At 35.2% G+C, this 20,581-nt stretch overlaps 1 protein-coding gene across 2 annotated transcripts in view; it reads right to left on the bottom strand.

The window, feature by feature from the left end:
• The window catches only part of FBXO11 (F-box protein 11), a 107,942-nt gene that overhangs the window by 7,767 nt on the left and 79,594 nt on the right, over positions 1-20,581 (bottom strand). The window contains exons 4-13 of one of the 2 annotated variants that reach the window (XM_021001319.2): positions 20,169-20,310; positions 19,008-19,137; positions 18,418-18,501; positions 18,199-18,331; positions 16,404-16,510; positions 16,209-16,320; positions 15,250-15,356; positions 15,034-15,171; positions 930-1,147; positions 89-174 (exon numbers count right to left, since the gene is read on the bottom strand). In XM_021001319.2, coding sequence (XP_020856978.1) covers positions 89-174; positions 930-1,147; positions 15,034-15,171; positions 15,250-15,356; positions 16,209-16,320; positions 16,404-16,510; positions 18,199-18,331; positions 18,418-18,501; positions 19,008-19,137; positions 20,169-20,310 — 1,257 coding nt within the window. Of the gene's footprint in view, positions 1-88; positions 175-929; positions 1,148-15,033; positions 15,172-15,249; positions 15,357-16,208; positions 16,321-16,403; positions 16,511-18,198; positions 18,332-18,417; positions 18,502-19,007; positions 19,138-20,168; positions 20,314-20,581 lie in introns of both variants that reach the window. The other variant, XM_021001320.2, reaches the window with a different exon arrangement.

Below are 20,581 nucleotides of genomic sequence, written 5' to 3' on the forward strand. Positions count from 1 at the left end.
AATTGTTTTTTTTGCAGAATCTTTAAAAAACACATTTGAAATTCCTTCTGCCCTGTTAATTTCATGAAACAAAAAATTATCAGCTTACCATAAATGTCATTTCCTTCAATAAGGCCTCTTCCATCACCAAAGATGTAAACTCCTCCTTGATTTCCATTAAATATTGAATTCCCCCTGTAATTAAATGCATTTGTATGTGCACATATATAATGTTATATGTATGTGTTTATTTGCTAATCTTTTTTCATAATCAAATGACAATGGGAAAATCTTTTTTCTATTTATTTTTACAGATGCAGAATTTTTTTGAATACTAATAATTTGTTAGACTAATAATACTAGCAATGTTAGACTATGAGGCAAAGTGGAAAGTTTGCTTAGACAAACCATATTTTAACAATACACTGTATTTTTTGATCAGATAAGAATTTTGTTGTATACATGCAGCTAGAAAGACTTGTGCTACTCCTATTTTGTTCCTGTGGCCAAAGAGGTCAGCACAAAACATGAAATATACACTATCAGATGTGCAAAATTTGGCTAGAGGCCAGCTTTGTCACTATCTCAGGGATCTTTGAGAGCTGACATAGCAAACTAGGAACTGAAAATTATAGGCTAGTGAAAAATTCCCTAAAAGAAAGTTGCTTTTTAGAAACATTATGGCTTAGACCCTTTACGTAAGTAACATATATATGGACATGTACATATACATACAGATCAAGAGAGCGTTTATGAATTCAGATATGCTTAGTTAGTACTGTAGTAGTAGGTTTTAGTACTAGCATTTTTGTCGTATCACATTTGTAAGTTATGTAAAATATAACTGAACCAACATATCTCCTTACTTTCCATAACAATTCCACAGTGAATGGTTTTCCTAAAGTCATCTCCACCCATTAATATAGATGTATAGATATTAATATAGATACCTTATTGTTGGGTCACTATTTGAGGTAATCCATACACCTGCAAAATTATTTGCATAGATTTTATTCTCTATGAATTGTCCTCTTCCTTTCTCATGGACATAAATGCCTCCAGTTTGACCATGGTGGATTTCACATCGAACTACTGTAGGGTTAGCATAGGCTTTCACCTCGAAGCCTGCTATCCTGTTCCTGTGTATATTACAGCTTTCAAAGTAACCCTGCAAACAGAGAAATTAATTACTTATATAAACACTATTTTCTAAAATGAATGGAGCTATTTCAACCTAAGTTCTCTTCTGAAAACTCAAAACTCCTACTCGTGTACATTCAGTTACTAACATATTATGGCCAAGTCCATTCATATACGAACAACAGCTGGCAGTCTGGTGGCCTGGGGGTCCAAAGTTGGTCCCTGCTATTACTTAGAATGATGGTACCATGACTGCACAACCAGTAGCAGAGTAAGGGAAGCAAAAGACTAAACTCCTTGAATTTAGTGGTCCAGCACAGCATAATGGATAGAAAGCCAACCTTTCATTCAAAAATACCTAGGTTCCAATCCCATGCTTGACACATACTGACTTGTAAGTAAAAATAACTCAGCTGATATTTATATAGGAGTAAATGCTGTTGTTGCCTAAATTTTATAGATGAGGAAATTATCTCAAGAGAAGTTAAGTGATTTGGCTTGTCAAAAAGACAGTAAATAGCTGAGGGAGGATTTGAATAAAAACACTGTCATTCTGACTCAAAGTAGCACCTTTCTTTTACAATGCTGGACAAATAAATCACTTAACCTCTCACTGCCTCAGGAAATTCTTTAAAAACATAAGCTGCATACCCATGTGTATCAGTGCTAGGAATTAACCAGGAAATTACTTATACCTATAAAATCAAAAGTCACCCACTGTTCCCCTAAAAAAACAATTACCCAGCACCTAGCAGAGTGCTTTGTACATAAAAGGCACTTATTAATTAATGTTTGTTGGATGAGAGGGTAAATTCTTTTTTTAAAGTAAATTTTTACTGATATTTTTTGTTTTTAATTACATCCATTCCACACACAGAAGATATCCATAAGAAGGGGGGGGGGGGAAAGAAAGGTCAGCAAAATTATCCAATACACTGAAAAATTATGACCATACATGCAAAGTCCCACTATCCAGGGTCCCCCACCTCTGCAAAGAAGTTGAAGGATGCAAAGGGGAAAATTACTAAAAAGTAAATTCTAAAGCGATTCCTTCCTTTCCATCAAAGCTCCTGGTCCTACTCCCACTGGAGGCAGTATCAGTGTCCAACTCCACATATCAGAGCTCTTGGGAAAAAAAAAATACCTACAACAGGCTAAATCTGGTTAGCCTATGCAACAAAGGCAACTTTTATTGTAGTTTATGTATCCAACAATGTAATCAGCATTTATGTGTGTTTTTGACATCTTCTATAGGGAAAAAAAGAGGCCCACATTGGGGAATATGTACAGGCTCGAACCTCCCCATATGTGCTTCTCACTGCTGCTAGTAGTAACAATAAGAAAACCCCTTAAGAACGTGCAGGGCTTCTAGGAGAGACTGCATTCTCTTCAGTAAAGTAAAAAAAAAAACAAACCAAAATACAACACCCAGTCAGAAGCAATACAGAGGCCTGAGCACATGGAAGATATTCTTTACTCTGACTTCTTACTTAAGTTGTTCAATTCCAACAGCCACCCCTTACATTGTATTGTGTTCAACCTAGCACAATGCCTTGAAAACAGTAGCTATATAATAAATAATTGTTTAATTCATACTCCTGAATTGAGTCCCTTCTCCACAAACCACCATCAGTGTGTCTTATCCTCCTATTTTCTTAGTACATGGAAGACGGGATACCTCCTTCAATCCCACTTTAGGAGGGCTGTTTTTGCCACCCCAAATTGGAATCCTGTATATGTAACAATGTTTCTATGTAAAACTCAGCGCTAGTAAATCAAGTAAAAGGCTCTTTTTTTCTCAATCCCTAGCAGTCCCTTTCTTTCAATATACACATTAAAAAAAATTGGACCCACTGGTAAATAATCTTATGTACAATGGGTAAATTTTTATGTACAAAAATCAAAGAAGATTAGCATACTATAGTTGCATTTTATTTATGGTGGAAAGCCATTCTCAGAATCAGAAACCCCAGATTTTAAGTCCTGATTACCTGGCTTTGCCATCCTGGATAGGTCATTGAACCCCTAAGTAACCCAAGGCAATTCTTTTTGTTTTATTTTGAACAATTCTTTAAGATTATTAATTTCAGTGCAGGTGCTTATCTGCATTGGCAGAGTTTTCTCATCTGGAGTTCCCTATACCAATGAAATCACAAGTACAGTCCAAAATTTCAGTCCAGTTTCAAAAATTTGGGAAAATATATTAAAATGTAATATCAACTTCAAATATATTAAAACATTCAAGATGCTCTGCTTACTATAATTCAGAGTAAAAAAAATGTATGCTGAACATGGTAACAGTATTTATTATAGTATACTAATGAAATAAAAATGCCAGATATTGGCCACTTTCACATTCTAACTACATGCTGCTTTTATTTTTCCCCTAAAAATTTATAATTTAGAACCACATTTAAAAAATAACTGATAAAGTCTTTATTTTGCTTGCCCTGTGCAACTGTTTATCATTAATATGCTAAACCAATTCAAGTCTACAATATGCCCCTCTATTGCCATTTAGATAATCTGCAACTTTAAATATTCAGAGATTGTGGTGTTCCATTACTTACAGCCATATACTATCATCATTGAGAAGTGAATGGCTGGCTAAGCTGGTAGTATCTGTGAGTGGCATTTAGATTTCTGGACCATGGTTTAAAATATAAAAATGACACATTTCTGATCAGGGATGAAGTACATCTAAGAAATAATTACTAAGAATATATTTTCCCAATGTCTTAACAAAGATCTAATCAGAACAGCTTTAAACTACAAAGAACAGGGAAGGGAGAACACTATGTAAATCTTACAAGCTAGATAGCAGATAATAATGTAAAAAAAATAGTAATGGAGACATCTAAAAATTCACAAGAGACAAAATCCAATAAAGCACACAGTTAAAATCTATGGCCTCAAATGTTCATATACAAATGTATAAAGTTTAGGTAAGAATCAAATTAAAATTATAGATCTTTATTCAAAGAGGCACATTTTATCTTATACATTATCACTGAGACTTGATGGGATAAAACCAGCAACTTAAATATGGGTCTGGATAGATATAGCTTATAGGTGTAGGAGACTGGGAGGAAGGAAAGTGCTTAGACTTATATATTAAGAAGGTATGCTGACATGAAGAAATGACAGAAGAGGGAGGCATGGTGGAGAACATCGGGTGAAGATCAGTGGTGGGAGAAATAATTTTGTCATCAGAGTATACCATAAATCAGCTAGATAGAAGGGGGCATGTGTGTGTTAATTGGTGGAACAAGCATTTATTAATTGCCTACATTGTGCCAGGCACATAAAAAGTAAAATGCTTTACAAATATCTCATTTGAAGGCAAATAAATGTGAATTCTGTAAACAGATCAGAATGCCTGGTATAGAGGCATGACAGGTAGCTTTCAACTGTCCAGACATCTGCTGGAGCTCTCTCCCTATCAAAAGCAAAGCAGCTAATAATTCCTAGAGACTTGCTGTGGGATAAGGATAGGATGAACTGGATCTGTGATTTCATTAATATAGGTAACACCAGGTAAGGAAAGCCTTTTGTCAATGCAGATCAGCACCTTCTCTGAAATTTATAATCTTAAGAGTTGCCTAGAAAGTAGACTTGCTTTGAAGGATGATGGAAGAACCAATAAGGAAAAACTTTAAAGTAGCATTTCGCTCTACCAAATAAAATTGCTTTTTACAGAGTCTTCAAATAAATACAGTGGGATCTTGTGTTCTCCATACCTTTTAATTCACTGTATGATTGTAAATGTAAGGTCTGTTATGGAAAGCCATCGCCTTCCCTTCTGATATCCTCATCAAGAACGTCTTTGATATGTGCATGGATTATTCTCAAAGAGTTTACAGAAACAGGAAAGAAAACATTTGGGTTAATGGTACTTCAGTGATTGTTTTTTTAGAGGGTGGTAATAAGGTCTATTCCTCTCCCTCCCCCTAAGAATTTCAATAAATCCCTCAACACCCACTAATTTCATCATCTCCAGCAAGGTATACTTGCTATTAATTTCCTACTTGCTTTCTTTAGTGACATTTCTATTTTATCATGTAGTATATGTACTATGTGATTTGATGGCCCCATTGCTAATGATGGGAAAGAGTTATTAGACAATTTTTGACAAATATTTTCCACTTCTGCTTACTGCCCTCCTGATTTCATCCATGAATTCCCTTGGGAATTGAACACCTGGCTAAGCAGATGGTATTCTGAGAATGGGATTTCGATTTCTAGATCATGGCTTAAAATAACAGAATAGCAGGCTCCTGATCATGATGCTCTAACTACTATACTTAGGACCCTGGGCTGATTTGGCTTAGTTGGGTCTTTTACTAAGCTTTCTATAAACTTGCTTTTAACCTCCATTGCTGCTTGCTATTTTATGAAGTGACACTACTCATAATCTTCCACCGTCCTCTGACATAATATTTTACAAATGAATTTTCAGTTCAAACCTTCATTTTGCTAGGCTGTCACATCTCTTTGATTGGTAAGAAGATCAATCAAGTACTTAGTGGCAGAAGCAGTTCCTGGGCTTGTGGTCTCCTCATTTTGGTAACTGGTTTACATAAGTTAAATTTCCTTATGAAAATTGTGTTGACCTTTTCATTTATCAATTTTCTATTTTTAATTTTTATTTTTAACAGTCTCATTGAATTATCTGTAGAATTTTTCAATTTTCTTATGCTTTGACAAAGCATAAATGAACAAGGTGCAATTATTTTCATGGTAGTGTTTTTGCAAATGCTTATCACAAGTACTGCAATTTGAGAAGACAGTCTCATGAAATGTCCTTGATGCCTTTGAATGCATGATAACAAAACAAAACAAAACACAGAAATTCTACCAACTCCTTCATTTGCTTCTCCAAGGAGAACTTATGAGCCATCTTTTTATTTAGTAGGAAATTCCTTCTGATTTATTTAAAGAAAGAATGTTAAGATTGATACAATTCATTTCCTTCACGAGCACATTCACTTGCTGCTTGCTTAACTAGATTCTCACACTTAAGAGTACTACTAGCTAAATTATAGGTACTCTAGGATTTGAGTCTCAAGGTATCTGAGAAGTATAAAAAAAGATGAAAAAGACCATGAATGATTTTCTGATCAATAAGAGCTGACCAAAAAGACACAGAAACTATACACGTTTACCTTCTGATCTATAATAAGCCTTTGAAGGTCATTTTTGCATGTTTAGGACATCAGTTGAAAACATGAGCAAGGAACAAGAAAGCTTTTACCTTTAAGACTGTGTTGTTTCCAGCACAGATTTAGTTGTTCTTTCTGAAATAAATTTTAATTTCCTAAGTGCCCTCTAGAAGGAGGGCAGATGATTACTAAATGGAAACTATCTGCCATAATTTTTATAGTGGTCTATTTTAATCAGCCAGAAAAAATTGCTGGCCCTAACTATCTTTGTACCCAACATACCATGCAAAGAATTGATTCCTAGAAGAAATCTTCCTAAAATATTGCTCAAATTCTATGGTTCTGTGTAATGAAATCACCAGTTCAAGAATATACAGTGGCTTATTAGTTGGTATTAGCTCAAATTCAAACTTCTGACAGAGATCCAAAATGCCCTTCATCATTCTTCTTTCTTTTTTAAATCAAACTGAATATACCACAACTTCTCAGCATACTTTATGAATATACATACTTAAAGCTGGCTCCTTTTCTCTGTTCATGCTATCCTCATCCTTCTCTTCACTAATTTGAAGACTGCCCATTTTTCTGAACTTACTACTGTATCAACACTCCTAACAGCCAGTCACTGAACTTCTGCTTAAATCTGTTCAATGACACTCCTTGTAAAGCAGTCCTTTCTCATTTACATTGATATCAAATCTCTATCTCTATATCTTCCTCTGCTACCCATTAGGCCCTCTAATTTTGCCCTCTAGAGTAGTACAGAATGAATTTCATTCCTCTTCCACATAAGGACTCCTTTGAATATTTGAAGACATAATACATATCCTACCATTTCTCTTTTCTCCAGGCTAAATATCCACAATTCTTTCATATGGCATGAGTTTATAATGGCAGAACCAGAACTAGAACTCACTTCATTAGAAGTTTCTTGATTTCAGTTTAGTATACTTTCTACCACACTATCCTAGGTGCTTGTAAAATAATACAATCAAATGCTATCAGAATTCAAAGAAAAGCTAGTTTAGAGAAGGCTTCATAGGAAGAAAAGCAGATATTTAACTTAGTCTTAAAAAAACACTGAAGTAAAGGAGGATTGAAATTATGAGGAGGATAGTATGAAGACAGGCATGGAAAAGATTTAAATGGGTCTGAGGAATGAAAAGCACTCAAACCTGCCTGAAGGGGATAAATGTTTGTTGGTCACAAGAATAAATAAAGTTGAAGAGGTTAGGGTCAGACCATGACAGGCTATAGAGTTTAGGCTTGATCTGGAAGGTATTAGGATACCATTGTAGATTCTTAAAAAATAACAGGGAAAACAGCAAGCATTTATTAAGTACCTACTATATGCCAGGCCCTCTGCTATGCACTTTGCAAATATTTCATTTGATCCTCACAACAAACCTGGGAGAAAGATACTATTATTATTCCATTTTATAGTTGAGGAAACAGAAGCAGACAGTGGTTAAGTAATTTGCCTAGGGTTACACAGCTACTTAGGTGTCTGGGGGGAGAAGATGACCCAAATCAAATCAAACCCAAAAAAAAGCCACTCCTTCCCTCCCAAAAAAAACCCACCTTTCCTCAGTGAGGTCACCTCACTAATCACAAACTTTTGGCACTAAAAAGAACAATGAAAAGACAACCAACCAAAAAAAAACAAACAAAAAACCAACCACTTGAGATAAGAGAACTGCTGTTTCAAAGATTTTAAAAGTTCGCATCCTAACACTTCAATTCATCTTTTACTTATCACAATATTATATAATCATTTCAACCTAATGAAAATTAATCTTTTATAAACTCTTCTTGAATGCTGTAGAACTCTGTGATTATTAAAAAAACCAAACAAACCTGGTATGTTAACTTATTAACAGAGTGCATGGCACCTTTATGGGCCATGCTGGTACTGAAACAGCTGGCTCAGAAATAATACTAAACAACTAAAAGCAATCACAATTGGGCCTGGTTGATATTTGGATAAGAGGCTGCCTAGGTACTATAGGGTGACCAACAGACAACACAATGCAATAGAAAGCCAACCTTACAATCAGGTAATTTTGCCTTTAATACACAGGGATTGGGTGACCCTGGAGAAGTCACAACCCCTCAATCTATGGTCATCAGGCAACTCCCTAAGAGGTTTCTCACCTGGAGTTCCCTCTGCCAATGAAATCACAAGTTTAAGGGGGGGAAAAAAAGAAAAAAGCACTAGTCCTACACACCTTTGTATCAAGCACCAAGCTTTCAATTCAACAAACATCAGTTAAGTGACTAACGCCTGGCCAATTTCCTTTTAACCCCCACCCAATTCTGTTACTCCATCCTAACCTCTGAATAAGTTGTAAGAATACCATAAAGAATAGGCAAGAAGTAATTATTGTCCCCAAAATAATTCCTTCCCTGATACTTTTTATTCCCTGATACTCTTACTGCTCTTTACCCCTCAACAGCCCTTTGCCTGACAGGACACTATTAAAATATTACAAATACCTGTACCTTCAAAAAAGAAGTTATTCTTTTGGAGGAATGTCTATTTGAATGGTGGTGGGAAAAGAAATCTCTTTGCAACAGTGATGGTAAGAGATCAACCTTAAAACAGAGTTCATGCACAGTAAATAGCCAATTCAACAACGACCTATTAGGTACCGATAATGTACCAGGCACTGTGACATGTACTAGAGATATTAAAAAAACAAACAAAAAACAGTTACTACCTCTGAAGAGCTTTCACCCTACTGAGTAGTATTATGTAGATCAGTACATAGTGATAAGTAAACATATGAAAATTTGAGGAAGAGAAATGTGACCTCCTATGGGAAGCTTCTCTTGATTTCTCTCAAACCTAAGGGTCCTCAAAGGTGGAGGTTAGGATGGGAGTTAGCCTGTCAAAGGCAGTAGATAAAATGTCAAGGTCAGAGAATGGCAGGAAAGCATGCTAATTTGGATATAAAGATGCTTAAAATCACTATCATCTTCTATTAATTTGCTGCCAATTAAAAGACTAATGGGAATGATCTGTCATAGCAGCTAGTGTTAGCATTTCAGAGGGGATAAATGACACTCATTTATGTATTTTTTCTCCTTTGTAGATCATACTTCACTCCACAGCTTCAACTATCACTTCTGTATAAGTTCCAAATCTTTACCTCAAACTTTAACCTTATATCTCAAGCTCTATCCTACACTTACTGTCTCTGTTGGACATAAGTTCATTGTTACCCTTTCCCCAATCTAGCATTCCTCCTGATGTTCCTATTTCTGATAATGAGCACCTCCCCAACACATTCCCCGACACTCTCTCTTCCTAACCACCCAATTTCTGTTGAGGGTAGCCCCATACTTCTAATCACAGAGGTTTGTAACCACAAAGTCATCCTCAGCTTCTCCTTCTCTCATACCTCCCATAGCCACTCAGATAGAAAGTCTTGTCCATTCTACCTGTCTCACGTCTTTTTGTCTTCCCACAAAGCCACCACCCTAGCTGAGGACTTTATCAGCCTCTTATCTAGATTAGACTATCACAAAAGTTTCCTAAATGATCTCTCAGCCTTCATTTTCTCCTTTCTCCAATTCATACTACACAGAACTGCCATATTCCTAAACCACAGGTCTGGCCATGTTATTCCCTTACTCAAGAAGGTCCACTATTTTCTAACTGGGATAGAATATAAACTTCTTTGTCAGGCTTTTAAAGTTCTTTACATTCTGGCTGACTTTTGTAAGCTTACTCCTATTTCCTTTCTTCATAGGCTCTACATTTTAGTCAGAACTGGTCTGCTTGCTCCAAGTTCCCATATAGGGCATTCCATCTCCCATCTTCATGCCTTTCAACTGGTTCTTCCCTATTCCTGGAATGCATTCTCTCCTCATCCCTAACTTCCTTTAACTACACCAAGTCCACAGATCTTTCCTAATCAGCTGATGGAAGTTACTATATATGTATATAATATAAATATTACATATATTAATATGTATATAGTAACATATGTAATATTAAATATTACATATATTAATATGTATATAGTAACATATGTAATATTAAATATTACATATATTATTAATATATGCTGATCTGTGCTCATATTGCTTCTACCTAAAAGGATGCAAGTTTGATGAAGGCAGACAGCAATGCCTGGCCTAGCCACAGCTGGTGCTCAGTAAATACTTGCTGAATTCATCACTATTTTAATAGTCACCTAGAACAAAAACCCAAGTCATTCATTATTCACTGTTATCAGTCTAGGAGAAGATAACTTATGGGTCACCTAGTCCAACCCCACATTTGACAGAAGTGGAAGCTAAAGCACAGAGGCTAAATGACATCTTAGACACTACAGGAGGAATGAGAGTTGAGGAGGACTTTTAACCCAAGCTCTGACTCCCCAATCAAACACCGTTTTCCACTGTACTACACAGTAGCAAACTTTCCGTCACTGGAAGACATTAGGTACAGACTAAATGATCATATGTTAGGGATGCTGTGGAATTCCTGCACACCTAGGGGTTAAAAGAGATGCTCTCTTAAATCTCTTCCAGAGCAGAATCTGTGAGTTTAGAAAGGTTCCCTCTGCACTTCTCCTCCTCCTTCATCCAGTCACCAATTCCTGCTGACTATACTCTTCCTTTCCAATGTCTCTGAAATTTGTCACTTCCCTTCCACTCCCACTGCCAGCACTATTATAATAAACTTCTAAATAGCCTCCCTAATTAAATGTTTCTTCTAGTAATCCATCCTGCACTGTTGCCAGATTAATCTTTCTAGAGCACTTCTCAAAATATTAAAATTTTTAAGGTACTTTACAGTTAGTTTAGAAAGTAGTAAAACATCTATTATACGATTTGATCCCCACAGCTCCAGTGGCTGCATGCTGCCTCTCAACGTCCAAAAGCCTTGGCCATCCTTGGTCCTGCCACGAGATAAGCAGGACTTACCTGCCCTCATGAGCTCAACTTGTCTTGACCAGAATAAACTATGACTCAGGGTACTGAAAAGACCTTGAAGTTGTGCTTGCTAAATTGCTGTTAGTGATGTTTGAGGAATCACAGTGAATAGGAGAGAGGACACTGGACTAGAGATGGGCAACCTTAATTAGAGAGCTATGATCCCTATGATAATTCTAAAATGGACTATTAAAGGGATGATTTGTGAGCACTCAGAAAGGATAGAAGTGTTCACTAAGAGCCAGCATGACTTGATGAAGACAAAGCCATGTCAGACTAACCTCATCTCCCTTTTTGAGGGCTACAGATCAGGAGTGTCCTGTAGACACATATGTGAATTTTAGCATCTGACAAGAAAATCTCTATTTTATGTAAATTATAAGACAACAGATCTAGAACCTTAAGAGTTCGTCTAGTCCAACACCCTCATTTTACAGATGAGGAAACAGGTTCAGAGAGGTTAGGCAATTCATCCACAATCACAGAACCAGGATTCAAACTCAGGTCCTATGAGCATCCTCAGCTCCAGGTAAGCATTCTTTCCATGGTACCCACCTGCTTCCACACAAACATACCATGAAAGGTGTGGACTGGATGATCACACACTTATCAGAAGGGATTAACTGACTAGACTCAAAGACTACTGGCTAACAGTTCCATACCAAACTGGAGGGAAATCTCTAATGGCTTTGTCCTAGGGTCTAATTCTGTTAAAAAACAAAATCAATGGCTTAGATGAAGGTGGCATGTTTATCAAAATGTTGGGAGGTACAAGGTTGGGAGGAATAGAATAGGTTTGAGATAATAGGCCTGGAATTTAAAGTAAAAAACTCTTCATAAGATGTAGTAGGTTCCACGGAATAAGCAGAAATTTAATAAAGTCCTGTGTTTAAGTTAAAAAAAGAAAAATAAGAAAACACCCAACTATATAAGTACAGGAGAGATGTAATATGGTTAGAAAAAAGTGAGTTGAAATGACTGAGGATTCTAGTGGAATGTAAGCTACATGAATCAACTTTGTGATGCAGTAAACAAAAAAAATTAATCTTACCCAATACTAAATTAACAAAAATATAAATATCCAGGACAAGGGAGTATTATACTCTAACTCATACCACATCTGGAATGATGCAACCATTTTGAGTGCCATATCTTAAATTGCAACTCATCCAGAAGGGTGCTCAGAGAATTAAAGTGACTAGAAACCAAGCCACAGGATAAACTAGAGAAAGTGAGAATGTTTAACCTATCAAAGAGAAACCTTGTTCCCTTTGGAGGTGAGACAGAAGGAAGAAGAGGAGATGAGCATGCTAGCTGTCTTCAAATATTCAAAAGGATTATTATATAGACAAAAAGACTAGACTCATTCATTCTGCTTGGCTAGAAAGTACGTTCAACATAAGGAAAACCTTCCTAGTAATTGAAGTTTCTAAAAAGACAATAGGCCACCTTGAGGAGTACTAAGATTCTGGTCCTTGGAGGTCATCAAAGTCATCTGTTGGGGATCAAATAGGCATCTCAAAGTGTGGTCCACCAATCCCTTTCACGGGATTGGAGAAGTCAAAACTATTTTCACAATAATACTAAGAAGTTATTTGCCTATTGAAATACTTCTCCATTTTCCAACCACACACATACATGAGGTCAGATTTTCTTCTTATACTTCAACCAAAATAACATATTGCAATTGACTGAATGAAGACATAGACGAGCACCTAGTATTCTTCTTTTAAGCCAGACATTAAGGACATTTCCCAAAATACATAAAACAAAGCAACTCTTCTCACTAAATTTATTTTTAAAGTTACTTTCATAAAAATATTATTTAGGTTACCATGTAATTTTATTATTTTTAAACAAATTAATAAATATCTTAAAATGTTACCAGTCAATTTCTGATAATACAAATATGGATAAGACCCACATAAACAAAAGCTCTTTGGAATCCTCAAGAACTTTTAAGAGTGTTAAGGGGTCCTCAGATCAAAAAAATTTGAGGACCCTGTTATAGTCCAAGTCTACGATTATCACATGCTGCCCTGTCTTATAATGATTTGTGTAAATGTCTTTTGTCCTATTAAACTAGAGAGGATGGAAGTCTGTATCTACCTTAGCTCTTTGTATGAATCAGGGTGGCAAAGTAGAAAGAACACTAAGTCAGAAGGCCTAGGTTACTGATTCTGAACCTCTGTTTCGTTATCTATAAAATAGTCAAAATACTTGTACCATCAACTTCATGGGGTTGTGAGGATCAAATGAGATAATAAAGTAATCAGAAAACATGAATCGCTATATGAAGTAAAGTACATTTGAAGAATGAATAATTTGCAAGTAAAGCATAACCGAAAAATAATTGTCTTGGTAACCTAGGATAAAGAGATTTAAATGCTACCAGAAGATTGATTTTAAGGGTGCAAGGAGAAGAAGAATCAAATTTAAGATGTATTCAATGGCCTACACCTATACCTTGAGGCCACATGTGGCCCCTGGCCTATACTGACATATTCCTCAAATGCCAAAACATTAAAAATATTAAAAACTTAGAAATATACATTAAGTGCTAAATAAAAAACAGAACAAATTAACAAGAACAGCATAAAGGCAGTTAGATTTTTAACTTCTCATAAGTTAACCAAGGAAAAAGTTAAAAGGATTTTAATTGTAAATCTAAAGGCTTAAAATTTTGAAAATGCTTGTCAACATTACATTAGTAGCTGAAACTATAAAGAATTGATTTTTAAAGTTTTTCCTGTCTTAGCAAAGTATTCTGTTAATTAAACTGTTGGTTCATTTGTGCTCACTCTGCACTGTCAATTTTACCTTCACAATATCTCCCTTCTTTGTCTCCTTGCCTGTCACACTGACACCACCCTGATGCAGGCCCATCACCTCATGCCTGGACTGCTGCAATAGCCTGCTAGTTGATCTCTCTGCTTCAAAATCCCTCCCCACTCCAATCCATTCTCCATTCAGCTATCAAAGTGATCTTCCCAAAAAGCACAGGTCTGAATCCAACTCCCAGACCCCATTCCATACACTCCAGTATATTCCTATTACTTCAAAGATTATATACACAAATCTTATTTGGCTTCATTACCTGGGGTCTACTTTTCCAACCTTCTTAAACCTTACTCACTCCTCACCATGTACTCTATAATCCAATGACACTAGTTTTCTTGCTATTCTTAATACACTGATACTCCATCCCTCAATTCTAAGTATTTGTACTGGCTGTCTCTGATGCCTGGAACACAATGGCCTTCATCATCTCTGCTTCTTAACACCCCTCCTAGTTCCCTTCAAGTCTCAGCTAAAAGGCAACCTTCTACAAAAAGTCTTTCCTAATCCTTCTCCTTAATCTTTAGTGCCTTTCCCACTGAAACTATCCCCAATTTATCATACATACACACACATATATATTACATGTACATGCACACACATATTTACATATACATTTATATTGTTTGTACACTGCTGTCTGTGTGTTGTCTCCCACATTAGACAGTGGGTTCCTTGAAGGGCAGCGACAATTTTTTGCCCTTCTTTTCCTCCCCAGTACTTAAGAAAGTGCCCAGTTCACTACTGCTTAATAAATGCTTTTCAACTTGCTAATTTAGGAAATGGTGAACTGCTGTGTATATCAATGAATCATACTGGAATTGGTTTTCCATTTGCACTTTGGCTTACAAAGTTTGGAATATATGCAGGAAAAAAATTAGTATGTCCAAATATTTATTGGTAAGTAAGAATCATCTAGTTGATGATGTGAATCAGATGTTTTCTGCCAAGAAGTAAATGTTCTTACCATGCCATGGTCAAACGTGAACACACCAACATCACGTCCATGATGAATGTGATTCCGTCTAATAATGGGGTTTCCATGATTTTTAACCCAAATCCCAGCTAAAGCATTATTGGAAATCTCATTATCTTCATATATCCCCTATAGCAAACAATCAGAAGTCAGCAAAAGTAGAACTTCTCCAAACATCAAAGAAAAAATCTTAGAATTAAAAAGTACCTGTGCATGATCTGTTATATAAAGTCCGACATTCTCACAGTCGCTGATGTTGCAGTGCTTGATAGTGGGACACGCTCCTTGCCCACTAACACATACTGCAGAACCAACTGTAAGGAAAATAAAACCTGAAATCACTTAGGCACATTTTACTAGCACTGTGCTAAGAACTTAATTTTACTCTCTTTTAAATTCATATCCTCCTCAAGTCCACAATGACTTAACACTGAACCATGGGTTCTGAAAATTGATACCAACAGAATGTAAACTCTAGCTGATTCTAACAAGTTTGAATGCTTGGTTCAATTCATTTCAACAAACATTTTTTTAAAGCTATGCATTCATAGGATGCTATATATAGGGAAAACGTATACCAAAATCAAAATAGTTTCAGGGTGGGGGGAAGGTAGCCTGTGGGTAGAAACCAGTAAAAAAGGGGTGTATGTGTGTGTGTGTGTGTGTGTGTGTGTGTGTGTGTCTGTGTACACAAACCTAGTAGGTCAGTTTGACCGAAGGGAAGAATATGTAAAGGTGAATAAGATGTATAAAGACTGGAAAGATAGACTGCAGCCATATCATGGGGTTTTAAACGTCAAGTGTCCTAGAGACAAGCTAGTAAAACTATCTTAGTAGAGGTGGGACAAAGACCCACAAGCCTATTGTTTAACAAAAAGCCTACATAAATTCTGAGAGACCTATCACTAGGTTAGTTGTGGAATGACAAATATTTTGGTCACAGTCACTCTCAAAGACTATCTACTAATTTATCAATGACTTATGATCTATATAGGTGGTAAGATTATCAATAATGAATACATGATATACCTCTTTATTTGAATTTGTGAAAAAATATAATTTAAACAAGTTTTCTTATTCAAATGTGTGTGTGAGTAAGAATACATACATGCATAAACATATGTTATAATACCCAGGTAACATCAAAATATGGAAGGAATACTAACCTGTACAGGTACTTCGAATAATACAGTGATCTATTATTGGGCTACAGTTCACTGTAATCTCTAAGCAGTGGTGGGCATTGTGGTGCTGAGCAGATTTATCATCAGGGTTAAACTGAAAAATATAAATTTTTTTCAAATAAACAAACACTGACTTAGTAATTTAAATACGCATAGTTTTAATCTCAGGTCGCTTACCCTGATGGTCATATATCCAACATAAGCATCCTCAGAACCTTCCATAAAAACAAAAGTTGAATCTCTAGTGTTTTCGATTATGACTTTGTCTGCTACTTTTCCAGGTGCTGTAAAGAGATACATTTTTTAGAACAGTGCATCACTTTTACTGAACAGATTAAACAATGTCTAGCAGAAGAAAAAGTATAAATCTGAAGGATAGTCTTGATGTCATACTATAAATCTAAGCAGTAACTCACATCTTTATAGTATTGCTTTTCAAGTTTTTACAAAATACTTTCTTTGAAACTAACCTATGCCTGAGGTAGTAAAGGTATTATTCCTATTTTATAGATGAGGAAACTGAGGCTCTGACTTGTTTGTGGCCAAATATCTAGCACATGGCTAAGCTGGAACTGAATTCAGGTCTCTTGAGTCTAAGTCTAGTGTTCTTTCCAGTAAACAGTAAACTCTGCTGCCCCTGATTAATAATAGTGTTGGGAGGTGGTCCTAACATATAATATGTACCATGTTACATTAGGCTTTATTATATCTAAAGTTTAAGGGATGTGGGTCTTAGCATTATAATGTTATAACAAGATTAACTATAATGGGATTCTACAAAGTATATTTAAAAATTAGTACCAGGTAGAGAAGGATAACCACTAAAAATTTTATCAAATTTAAGGGAGAGGGAGGGGGGAGGGGGAGAGGGAGGGAGAGGGAGAGAGAGAGAGAGAGGGAGGAGAGAGAGAGAGAGAGAGAGAGAGAGAGAGAGAGAGAGAGAGAGAGAGAGAGAGAGAGAGAAAGAGAGAGAGAGAGAGAGAGAGAGAGAGAGAGATATGTGTGTAACTTTCAGGGGGTAGAGGAAAGAAGGGGAGATAAGGAACTTCACTGAGATATCTGCATTTATTTGAAAAATGTCCTATGCTAACGTGAAAACATGTTTAATATGGATGTATATGTACAGCCTATATCAGATTGCATGCCATCTTGGGGTGGGGGAGAAAATTTGGAACTCAAAATCTTATGGAAGTGAATGTTGAAAGCTAAAAATAAATTAATTAATTTAAAAGAAAAGAAAAGAAAACTGTTCTATGCACTAATTACCTGAAAAACCAGCAGAGGGAGTATATTCAGAAATTTAACAGAATGTTATGCTAATCTGTTGAATTAAATCTGTTCTTAGAAAATTAAAAAGATATTCTGCCATTAGAACAAAACATCAGTTCAAAGCAAAATATAACTACCACTAAATTTCAAATTTACTAGAAGTACAGTAAAGAATAACCAATGCTTCCTAATATATGCATTAGGGAAGGAAATATACATGTTAATTTTCATGTTCTACCAGGAGATAGGTAACTCCAGGTCATGTTGGGGATAAGAGCAATATGTGTAATATTCTCACTTTAAAGGAAACATAGCCTTATAGTTTCCAATTTAAAAAAAAATTTCTTTGTGAGGCAATCAGGGTTAAGTGACTTGCCCAGGGTCACACAGCTAGGAAGTGTCAAGTATCTAAGGCCACATTTGAACTCGGGTCCTCCTGCTGCAGAACTGGTGCTCTATCCACTGCACCACCTAGCCACCCCAATATTGTTTTAAGTAAGAGTATTCCCTCCTCTCTAAACCAGTCTCCCTGACTGTGTAGGATCCTCTGCCTCACATAGTAGAATATGAAGTTTTCTTTCCAAAAAATATTTTTGATCAACAATATACTGTTGCTACTTTAAGTGTATAATGTATCATTGCTGTTTTAGAAATTTTTGTTAATCTGAATTAAAGTTAAGATGAAAATACATATCAAAAATACCTGCACCAATCATGGTAATTGGAGACTCAATGTATATCCATTCATCAGTATATATACCAGAATGAACAAAGATAAGTCCATCAAAATGAGCTTCCTGTACTCCACCTAATGCATCTTCAATAGTGTCATAATACTAAAAGAAATTTGAAATAAAAATATTTGTTACAAATTGTGGGGTTACTTTTGAAGAAATCATATAAAAATACATATTATACATACTAGCATATTTTCTCTCCCTTTATATCTTGCTGGATTACTGTAGAAATGTTCAGCAAACCCTGGCTTTACATGTGCTCCTTTATACTAAAATGAAAAAAAAAAGGCAGTATAAGAGAAAAAAATTAATATATTTAAATGTATACGGTACTAAGACAAACATTTCATTTTTTAATTTAACAGAACCATGGTATATTGGTATAAGTCAACCTCAACTGAAACATTTTTTAAAATACATATTTCCATTCATTTATTATATTTTTTAAAGAGGTAGGTTCTACCACATATATAGTATACCATTAATATGAAAGCAATAATGAAAAATGCAAGGGACCATAAACTACCTTAGGCTAGCTAAGCATAAATTCCTGGAGGGGAAAAAAGGTATTTCAAAAAATTCAAAATGCCATAGCATTTCCAGTTTTTTTAGATTCCTGATGATCAAAGTGACAAAATATCTGCTGGCTGAAAAAAAAAGATGTCTGCTAAATAATTTTTAATGTTAATAGGATATAATATTCTTTTTAGCAGAAATTTTATTTACAAATTATGCAGTGAGACAAGTACTTTCTACATTAAGTGAGGCTGCATACCAACTGCTGAAAGCTTTCTTTCCAAGGATTTGGATGTTCATATTCTTCTGGATTAATCTGGTAAAATTTTCCAGGTTCAGGATGCATCATAGGACGTGTATACTCAAATACTTCCATGTATAATCGTTTCCTGAAAGAGAAAAAAGTATTAAAAATAAAGAACAGATACAATGATTATTTCAAATTACATATCAAAATTCAAACCTCAAAATTAATCCCTTTAAGTAATAAGTAGAAAATAAGACTAGGAAAAGACAGAGCGTGGCAAACTTATTCTGGCTATTAACACGATCATCATATGTTTGACAGTAATGTGAAAACACCCAAGTAACAACATAAAATAATATATTATTTTCTTTCTTTTTTTTTTTAATTTTTGTTTTTAGGCAATTGGGATTAAGTGACTTGCCCAGGGTCACACAGTTAGTGTCAAGTGTTTGGTGGGAGTCCAGATTTGAACTCAGGTCCTCCTGACTTCAGGGCCGGTGCTCTATCCACTGCGCCACCTAGCTGCCCCAAAATAATATATTATTTTCTCACAATTTAAAATTTCAATTTAGTACTTTTTAAAACAAAAAACATTCTGCAAATACGCTCTCCTCGCCAGTTCAACCCACCACTAGTCTTACAGACTCTGAAGACACAATTAACTGCAACTTAAGAATTACAACTCTAGCATTGTATAGTCAGCCTTTTTTCTCTATTAATTATATAGTAAAAACTTATGTTAAAGCATAAATAGACCTGTCAACACTAGTACAATAACACTTCTTCGATATAAATATTTTATTACTATTTCTCCTTTCTTCTTTAATATACTTATGATTCTATTATTTAAAGCAGTCAAAAAGATAAATCCATTAATTTTATTTCCATTCCTAAAGAGCAATTAAACGAGAACTCCATAATCACCAAAAGAATGATAGTTATTAACCAACAGATCATACAGAAAACATTTTAATTATTTTTTAATAAATATTGCTTTGGCTAGCAACTCATATTTGTGATAACCATGTACTTTAAAAACAGAAGCATTTTTAGTTTGGCTTAGCTATTTAAATATAATAGTAAGTTCACATTTCATCTTTCCTACCATCTTTGGCATTTTGTGAAGGCAAACAATATATCTCAAGATAATAATGAATATAACTTTTCACTCACCACAAAATTGGATCATTAGCAAGCTCACTGAAGCGTTTACACACACATGCTGCTCTACAGAGATCTTGCTCCAACAAGTATGAAAAAATCTTTAGAACTACTTCATCTGGCAGTTTCTCCTGAAGATATTGTTCGGCAGGTGCTGCTATTAAAATATTAACACATATTTAAATAACCTAGCTAATTACTAAGTATATTATCAACATTAATAATTAGGCTTTTTTTAATACCAGAAAACTGATTTGAAAGAATTTTTTTTTTATCTATACATCAAACCCTCTTCAAATTCTAAAACCCTGTCTTTGCTTGAATTTGGCAAGGATTACTTGATTACTTTCTTTTAGGTATGGCTTTCTTAACTTGGAAAACATTGCAAAATTAACTTTTGTACACTATCAATAAAAATCATAAGA

This window comes from Phascolarctos cinereus, unplaced genomic scaffold, assembly GCF_003287225.1.
Source record: "Phascolarctos cinereus isolate Bilbo 61053 unplaced genomic scaffold, phaCin_HiC Scaffold_2;HRSCAF=192, whole genome shotgun sequence".
In the NCBI taxonomy this organism is placed as follows: domain Eukaryota; kingdom Metazoa; phylum Chordata; class Mammalia; order Diprotodontia; family Phascolarctidae; genus Phascolarctos; species Phascolarctos cinereus.